The 10,144-nt window shown below is 46.3% G+C and overlaps 1 protein-coding gene across 2 annotated transcripts in view; it reads left to right on the forward strand.

Annotated features, from left to right (window-relative positions):
- Nucleotides 1-10,144, forward strand: part of smurf1 (SMAD specific E3 ubiquitin protein ligase 1) — a 55,748-nt gene extending 45,604 nt beyond the window's left edge. Inside the window, exons 17-18 of one of the 2 annotated variants that reach the window (XM_079520655.1) lie at nucleotides 3,108-3,192; nucleotides 8,388-10,144. In XM_079520655.1, the coding sequence (XP_079376781.1) occupies nucleotides 3,108-3,192; nucleotides 8,388-8,487 (185 nt within the window). In that variant the 3' untranslated portion in view covers nucleotides 8,488-10,144. The remainder of the gene's footprint in view (nucleotides 1-3,107; nucleotides 3,193-8,387) is intronic. The other variant, XM_079520656.1, reaches the window with a different exon arrangement.

The raw sequence follows: 10,144 nt of genomic DNA on the forward strand, positions 1-10,144 counted from the left end.
ATACACACCACTGACATGATGACGCAGCCTACATACACACCACTGACATGATGATGCAGCCTACATACACACCACTGACATGATGACGCAGCCTACATACACACCACTGACATGATGACGCAGCCTACATACACACCACTGACATGATGACGCAGCCTACATACACACCACTGACATGATGACGCAGCCTACATACACACCACTGACATGATGACGCAGCCTACATACACACCACTGACATGATGATGCAGCCTACATACACACCACTGACATGATGATGCAGCCTACATACACACCACTGACATGATGACGCAGCCTACATACACACCACTGACATGATGACGCAGCCTACATACACACCACTGACATGATGACGCAGCCTACATACACACCACTGACATGATGACGCAGCCTACATACACACCACTGACATGATGACGCAGCCTACATACACACCACTGACATGATGACGCAGCCTACATACACACCATTCTCTCACTGACATGACGACGCAGCCTACATACACACCATTCTCTCACTGACATGACGACGCAGCCTACATACACACCACTGACATGATGACGCAGCCTACATACACACCATTCTCTCACTGACATGACGACGCAGCCTACATACACACCATTCTCTCACTGACATGACGACGCAGCCTACATACACACCATTCTCTCACTGACATGACGACGCAGCCTACATACACACCATTCTCTCACTGACATGATGACGCAGCCTACATACACACCATTCTCTCACTGACATGACGACGCAGCCTACATACACACCATTCTCTCACTGACATGACGACGCAGCCTACATACACACCATTCTCTCACTGACATGACGACGCAGCCTACATACACACCATTCTCTCACTGACATGACGACGCAGCCTACATACACACCATTCTCTCACTGACATGATGACGCAGCCTACATACACACCATTCTCTCACTGACATGATGACGCAGCCTACATACACACCATTCTCTCACTGACATGACGACGCAGCCTACATACACACCATTCTCTCACTGACATGACGACGCAGCCTACATACACACCATTCTCTCACTGACATGATGACGCAGCCTACATACACACCATTCTCTCACTGACATGATGACGCAGCCTACATACACACCATTCTCTCACTGACATGATGACGCAGCCTACATACACACCATTCTCTCACTGACATGACGACGCAGCCTACATACACACCATTCTCTCACTGACATGACGACGCAGCCTACATACACACCATTCTCTCACTGACATGATGACGCAGCCTACATACACACCATTCTCTCACTGACATGATGACGCAGCCTACATACACACCATTCTCTCACTGACATGATGACGCAGCCTACATACACACCATTCTCTCACTGACATGACGACGCAGCCTACATACACACCATTCTCTCACTGACATGATGACGCAGCCTACATACACACCATTCTCTCACTGACATGATGACGCAGCCTACATACACACCATTCTCTCACTGACATGATGACGCAGCCTACATACACACCATTCTCTCACTGACATGATGACGCAGCCTACATACACACCATTCTCTCACTGACATGACGACGCAGCCTACATACACACCACTGTCTCGGTGATTAACCCATTCTGGACGGGGTGTTTTTTAACCCATTTTGACCCGAGGACGATTCTACAAATGCCTTCTAAATCCGGACAGTTTTCTTGAAAAATCCATGTTGCCATGTTGTCAGTCGTTCTCATACATTTTCATGTCAAGGACCCCCACAAATGTATGTAATTCCAGGGACACCTCAGAAGCAAAGATTTGAGTTAAAAACGTTCGCTCTGAAAGAATATATATTCAAAGATTTGTGCCGCACTTTAGCTATTGAAAAATAGCAGATCTACAAGCTCGTAGCGCGGCACTCGGTGCCGCACTATGAGCTTGTAGATCTGCTATTTTTCAATAGCTAAAGTGTAACATAATGCTTTAGAACACCAAAAGGGGTTCCCGCCCAGAATGGGTACCGTTTATTATTATTATTAGCATTATGTTATACTTTAGCCATTTTTGAAAAATCTTGAAAATGTGGTGCAAATCTTTGAATGTGTATTCTTTCAGAGCGAACGTTTTTTTTTAACTCAAATCTTTGCTTCTGGGGGTTCCTGGAACAACATATTTTGAGATGGGGGTCGGTGGCCAATTACATATAATTTTTGGGGTCCTTAACATGAACATGTTTGAGAATGACTGACATAGAAACATGGGTTTTTCATTTGGAAGACATTTGTAGAATCATCCTCAGGTCGAAATGGGTTAATAGTGTGAGATTTATAGATTTTGGGGCCTAAATAATATATTGTAAGCTTTTTATCAAGAATTGATCAATGTCACGATGGTCCACATACTGTACACTGTAGTGTACACAAATAAATAAATCAAAAGGGCACATTGCTGTCTAGAGGGAAAAGGGCAGGTGCTCTAGCACCCCCTAGTGTCCATCTGTGCACACCGCTGCTTTCGTAGAACATTGAAAACTAGAACGTTTGTGTAAAGTTGCACAATGTGTATCACGGTAGCACAGCGCTAACTGTGTGTGTGCGGCGCTAGAGGTGTATCCTCATAGAACCGTGATAACTAGAATGTATATGTGTAAGGTTCTACAGGTGTATCCTCATAGAACCGTGATAACTAGAATGTATATGTGTGGTTCTACAGGTGTATCCTCATAGAACCGTGATAACTAGAATGTATATGTGTGAGTGGTTCTACAGGTGTATCCTCATAGAACCGTGATAACTAGAATGTATATGTGTAAGGTTCTACAGGTGTATCCTCATAGAACCGTGATAACTAGAATGTCTATGTGTAAGGTTCTAGAGGTGTATCCTCATAGAACAGTGATAACTAGAATGTCTATGTGTGAGTGGTTCTACAGGTGTATCCTCATAGAACAGTGATAACTAGAATGTATATGTGTAAGGTTCTACAGGTGTATCCTCATAGAACAGTGATAACTAGAATGTATATGTGTGGTTCTACAGGTGTATCCTCATAGAACCGTGATAACTAGAATGTATATGTGTAAGGTTCTACAGGTTCCGCAGGACCAAGGCTCTTCACCATCCATTTGATAGATGCCAACACAGACAACCTACCCAAGGCACACACATGGTAAAGACACACACACACACACACACACACACACATGGTAAAGACACACACAGACACACGGACGGACGTGCATCAACGATAAATGAATGTAAACCTCTCCGGTTGGAGTTGGTGTCAAGTAGACACTGTGGCAATTAACCAAAAATATATCGAATACGTATAATCGAATAATCAACAAGTATTTTTCTTCAACTAATCGACACAAAAAAATCGAATCTCTTCAGTTACCTAACCCTGTATTATACTTTGTTGTACAATGGTGTAAATCAGAGGTGGGCAACTTTGACGATGGAGAGGGCCACTATATTTCCACACTCACTCCAGAGGGCCACTATATTTCCACACTCACTCCAGAGGGCCACTATAGTTCCACACTCACTCCAGAAGGCCACTACAGTTCCACACTCACTCCAGAAGGCCACTACAGTTCCACACTCACTCCAGAGGGCCACTATAGTTCCACACTCACTCCAGAGGGCCACTATAGTTCCACACTCACTCCAGAGGGCCACTATAGTTCCACACTCACTCCAGAAGGCCACTACAGTTCCACACTCACTCCAGAGGGCCACTATATTTCCACACTCACTCCAGAGGGCCACTATAGTTCCACACTCACTCCAGAGGGCCACTATAGTTCCACACTCACTCCAGAGGGCCACTATATTTCCACACTCACTCCAGAGGGCCACTATATTTCCACACTCACTCCAGAGGGCCACTATAGTTCCACACTCACTCCAGAGGGCCACTATATTTCCACACTCACTCCAGAGGGCCACTATAGTTCCACACTCACTCCAGAGGGCCACTATAGTTCCACACTCACTCCAGAGGGCCACTATAGTTCCACACTCACTCCAGAGGGCCACTATAGTTCCACACTCACTCCAGAGGGCCACTATAGTTCCACACTCACTCCAGAGGGCCACTATATTTCCACACTCACTCCAGAGGGCCACTATATTTCCACACTCACTCCAGAGGGCCACTATAGTTCCACACTCACTCCAGAGGGCCACTATAGTTCCACACTCACTCCAGAGGGCCACTATAGTTCCACACTCACTCCAGAGGGCCACTATAGTTCCACACTCACTCCAGAGGGCCACTATAGTTCCACACTCACTCCAGAGGGCCACTATAGTTCCACACTCACTCCAGAGGGCCACTATAGTTCCACACTCACTCCAGAGGGCCACTATAGTTCCACACTCACTCCAGAGGGCCACTATAGTTCCACACTCACTCCAGAGGGCCACTATAGTTCCACACTCACTCCAGAGGGCCACTATATTTCCACACTCACTCCAGAGGGCCACTATAGTTCCACACTCACTCCAGAGGGCCACTATATTTCCACACTCACTCCAGAGGGCCACTATATTTCCACACTCACTCCAGAGGGCCACTATAGTTCCACACTCACTCCAGAGGGCCACTATATTTCCACACTCACTCCAGAGGGCCACTATATTTCCACACTCACTCCAGAGGGCCACTATAGTTCCACACTCACTCCAGAGGGCCACTATAGTTCCACACTCACTCCAGAGGGCCACTATAGTTCCACACTCACTCCAGAGGGCCACTATAGTTCCACACTCACTCCAGAAGGCCACTATATTTCCACACTCACTCCAGAGGGCCACTATAGTTCCACACTCACTCCAGAGGGCCACTATAGTTCCACACTCACTCCAGAGGGCCACTATAGTTCCACACTCACTCCAGAGGGCCACTATAGTTCCACACTCACTCCAGAGGGCCACTATAGTTCCACACTCACTCCAGAGGGCCACTATAGTTCCACACTCACTCCAGAGGGCCACTATAGTTCCACACTCACTCCAGAGGGCCACTATATTTCCACACTCACTCCAGAGGGCCACTATATTTCCACACTCACTCCAGAGGGCCACTATAGTTCCACACTCACTCCAGAGGGCCACTATATTTCCACACTCACTCCAGAGGGCCACTATATTTCCACACTCACTCCAGAGGGCCACTATATTTCCACACTCACTCCAGAGGGCCAATATATTTCCACACTCACTCCAGAGGACCACTATATTTCCACACTCACTCCAGAGGGCCACTATAGTTCCACACTCACTCCAGAGGGCCACTATATAGTTCCACACTCACTCCAGAGGGCCACTATATAGTTCCACACTCACTCCAGAGGGCCACTATATTTCCACACTCACTCCAGAGGGCCACTATATAGTTCCACACTCACTCCAGAGGGCCACTATATAGTTCCACACTCACTCCAGAGGGCCACTATATTTCCACACTCACTCCAGAGGGCCACTATAGTTCCACACTCACTCCAGAGGGCCACTATAGTTCCACACTCACTCCAGAGGGCCACTATATTTCCACACTCACTCCAGAGGGCCACTATATTTACACACTCACTCCAGAGGGCCACTATATTTACACACTCACTCCAGAGGGCCACTATATGCCACTATAGTTCCACACTCACTCCAGAGGGCCACTATATTTCCACACTCACTCCAGAGGGCCACTATATAGTTCCACACTCACTCCAGAGGGCCACTATATTTCCACACTCACTCCAGAGGGCCACTATATTTCCACACTCACTCCAGAGGGCCACTATATAGTTCCACACTCACTCCAGAGGGCCACTATAGTTCCACACTCACTCCAGAGGGCCACTATAGTTCCACACTCACTCCAGAGGGCCACTATAGTTCCACACTCACTCCAGAGGGCCACTATATTTCCACACTCACTCCAGAGGGCCACTATATTTCCACACTCACTCCAGAGGGCCACTATATTTCCACACTCACTCCAGAGGGCCACTATATTTCCACACTCACTCCAGAGGGCCACTATAGTTCCACACTCACTCCAGAGGGCCACTATATTTCCACACTCACTCCAGAGGGCCACTATAGTTCCACACTCACTCCAGAGGGCCACTATACACTCACTCCAGAGGGCCACTATAGTTCCACACTCACTCCAGAGGGCCACACACTCACTCCAGAGGGCCACTATATTTCCACACTCACTCCAGAGGGCCACTATAGTTCCACACTCACTCCAGAGGGCCACTATATTTCCACACTCACTCCAGAAGGCCACATTGCATATTACTGTCGTAGCAAAAACAGCTAGATTAAACACAACATTGCTAGAACTATATCTGCTATTTTTGCTATATTTGAATTGAAATCCTGAAAATGTACATTTTTAATTAATTTCATATGCCTTTAATTATAGTTTTGTTAACTTTATGAACTAAATGCAAATACATAAAAGACATAAAAAAAGCATTTAATTAAAGCGGGTCGTGTTTGCATGTTTGGAATTGTAACGGCTGAAATCAATAATATATCAGTATTCTGATATTAACCAATTTTGGGCGGGAACCCCTTTTAGTGTTAGCATTATGTTGTGCTTTAGCTATTGAAAAATAGCAGATCTACTATCTATCACTCGGTGGCGCGCTACGAGCTTGTAGGTCTGCTATTTTTTTTAAATCGAAGAACGACTGACATAGAAACAGCTTTTTCAGAAAACTGTCAGGATGTAGAAGACATTTTTAGAATCTGATCTCAGGTCAAAATGGGTTAACCATTTGGTGGTGATGGTGGGGGCCCCATGTGGCCCCCGGGCCTCCATTAAGTGATGGTGGGGGCCCCATGTGGCCCCCGGGCCTCCATTAAGTGATGGTGGTGGCCCCATGTGGCCCCCGGGCCACCATTAAGTGATGGTGGGGGCCCCATGTGGCCCCCGGGCCACCATTAAGTGATGGTGGGGGCCCCATGTGGCCCCCGGGCCACCATTAAGTGATGGTGGGGGCCCCATGTGGCCCCCGGGCCACCATTAAGTGATGGTGGGGGCCCCATGTGGCCCCCGGGCCACCATTAAGTGATGGTGGGGGCCCCATGTGGCCCCCGGGCCACCATTAAGTGATGGTGGGGGCCCCATGTGGCCCCCGGGCCTCCATTAAGTGATGGTGGGGGCCCCATGTGGCCCCCGGGCCTCCATTAAGTGATGGTGGGGGCCCCATGTGGCCCCCGGGCCTCCATTAAGTGCATCATGATGCATTATGAGCAGCATATATAGATCTGTTATTTTCACTAGTTTATTTATTTTTGGGGTCCTTGAGGGAGTTCTAGGGGGTCCCCAGCTAAATGATAGTTGGGAATCAAATGGACACTTATGGGACTGTAACTCTGAGGCCCCTTTTCCACCGGGGTTGAACCGGTTCGGTTCTTTCTTCCCGCTAAATATTGAACCAGTTCAGAGGGTTTCCACTGAAAATGAGTTGGTTCCGAACCATAAACGTTCGTTTCCAATGTGAACCACAAAACGGTGGTTCAGCAGCTTTGTAATTGCACGCAGTGCTTTGTGAACCGAGACGATATAAGTGGGTGTGTCAGTGGGTTGGAACTTGTCAGTGGGTTGGAACTTGGGAGGACGCAGACACACGCAACATAACATAACATAACAGATAAACGCAAAAGAATGCTGCAAAAAAAATTGATCTATCTTCAAAGAATGTGCAATGGTCTGATGAAGAAACGGAGTGTTTGTTGTCCGTATGGACATCTCCTGAGTTTCAGGAGAAGTTTGAGAGTACCCAGAGAAAGGCCAAATTATATATTCGGCATCGGTAGACCGTAGAAGAGTTGGCGAAAGCTGGGTTCACTCGAACAGCAGAGCAAATAATCAATAAACTAAAGAAACTAAAATAGGATTACCGCAATGCCAAAAAGGAGTTGTCCAAAAGTGGAGCTATAAAAGGCTGATGCCTTTCCCTATTATGACATCATCGACGGGGCATTGGGACATAGACCTGCAAACCAGCTGTTGATCCATACAGGTTTTTTGGATAAAAATAAATGTCTGCATTAAGAGCACGAACGCTCGCATCTATATTCTATGCGATCAACCATCTTGAAAGCATGCAGGGAACAAAAATACGTTTACATTAATTGCCAACGCAAACATGAAACGATGCAAGTCAAACTGGGGGTCCTTGAAAATAAAATGTTTGAGAGTCACTGCTAGAGCCGTAAAAGTCTTCAAATGGGAGGTCTGCCGAATGGCACTTTTGGGGGGGTCCTTGACATGAAACAGTTTGAGAACCAATGTTTTATACCAACAAGTAATAGGTTTGTCTTTCTTTGTCATTTCTCCAGTTTTAACAGAATAGACATCCCTCCATACGAGTCGTACGAGAAGCTCTACGAGAAACTGCTGACGGCGGTGGAGGAGACCTGTGGCTTCGCTGTGGAGTGATCAATCCACACACACAGACAGACAGACAGACAGACACGGTGGAGGAGACCTGTGGCTTCGCTGTGGAGTGATCAATCCACACACAGACAGACAGACAGACACGGTGGAGGAGACCTGTGGCTTCGCTGTGGAGTGATCAATCCACACAGACAGACAGACAGACAGACACGGTGGAGGAGACCTGTGGCTTCGCTGTGGAGTGATCAATCCACACAGACAGACAGACAGACAGACAGACACGTTCTCAATCGCACTCACACCTACACACCACTTTGTGACCTTTTAAACACACAAGGTTGAGACGCAGCAGAGGCCAGACACAACCGAAGAGGACGTGCACACACACACACACAGAGACACACAAACAGACACACAAAACACATTTGCCTCCTCCTTTACCTCCAAACTGTTTGGCGTTAATATGGGGAGGGCCAGCAAGAGATAAAAAAACTCAAAAGAAAGGAGAAAAGAAAAGAATAAAAAACAGAAGTATTTTAGATTTTTTTTCCCAGATGTTTTGAAGAAGAGCATTTTTATCCTTCAGTTTTAACAAGCTATGATGTCATTCTTCAGAACAACCAACAATGACTTTTTTCTGATGAAACTCCAATCAACACTCGATCTCCAGACAGAATCAGCCAATCACACACGAGCCCGTGAGCCAGAGATACTCCCAATCAGATTGTCTGAGCGGAAAAGGCGGACGACTGATTGCCTTTTCTGTCGGACGAGCGGATTAATTGACTTGTACTCATGCTTGGTGTTTAACCACTGTTTATTGGAACGTGTGTGAGCAGACATGTGTGCATGTGAGAGAGCAAGAGTGTGAGACTGATCTCTACATCTGTGTGAGAGTGTGTTCGTGTGTTACGCATGGCACCTGGTTATTCTTTGTAAAAATGATCAAATGAGCCTGTTCCTGTTTTTTTTGTAACTTTTTTTTGCCTCTTCAGTTTGTACCTGCAACCACTCTGATCCACTCTGATATTGATCGTTAAATGTCTGATTTTATTATTATTTATTACTAAGTGATTACTGACCATGCTGCTATTATGCTCCACGGAGAGCCCACACTAATCTCTTCATCGTTATGCCCCCCCCACCGTGGTTTCAAGGGTCAATTCATTTTCAATTCAATGCAGGAAGCACGTTCGTTTTTTAATTCAGCCAATTTAGGAAGGGGATTTTGTAGCAACCTTAAAAAAATGAAATTGGTTAAACTCTTCTTGTTGGGGGGTCTGAAGTTGAATTGTATGTTTTAGAATTTCCACATTACAGTAATTGAACTGAAAGTGAATTACCCCCCCTTCCCCAAACCCAAACCTGAGAGTGACAAGAGCTTCATATAACATATTGTTCTATGTGAGCTGAATGGATGGATGGATGGATGGATGGATGAATGAAATGAGCCCAGAGGTGCTGTAATTCCTCTGGGTGTGTGAGTGTGTGTGTGAGCGAGCAAGAGAGAGAAATGGCTGATTTATACTTCTTCGTATGACGGAGTTGTGCAGCAAATGTATCCGATCTACTGTCTTGTAGAGCTTGTAGCTCTTCTATTTTTTGGCAAGCGACATCATAAGACGGAGTATAAATGAAACATAAGAGAGTGTGAAATATGCAATAAAATCTCCAGACTTTTTTTTTATATGTTTCTCCA

The sequence above is a fragment of the Electrona antarctica genome (assembly GCF_951216825.1).
Source record: "Electrona antarctica genome assembly, chromosome: 14".
Classification (NCBI taxonomy): Eukaryota; Metazoa; Chordata; class Actinopteri; order Myctophiformes; family Myctophidae; genus Electrona; species Electrona antarctica.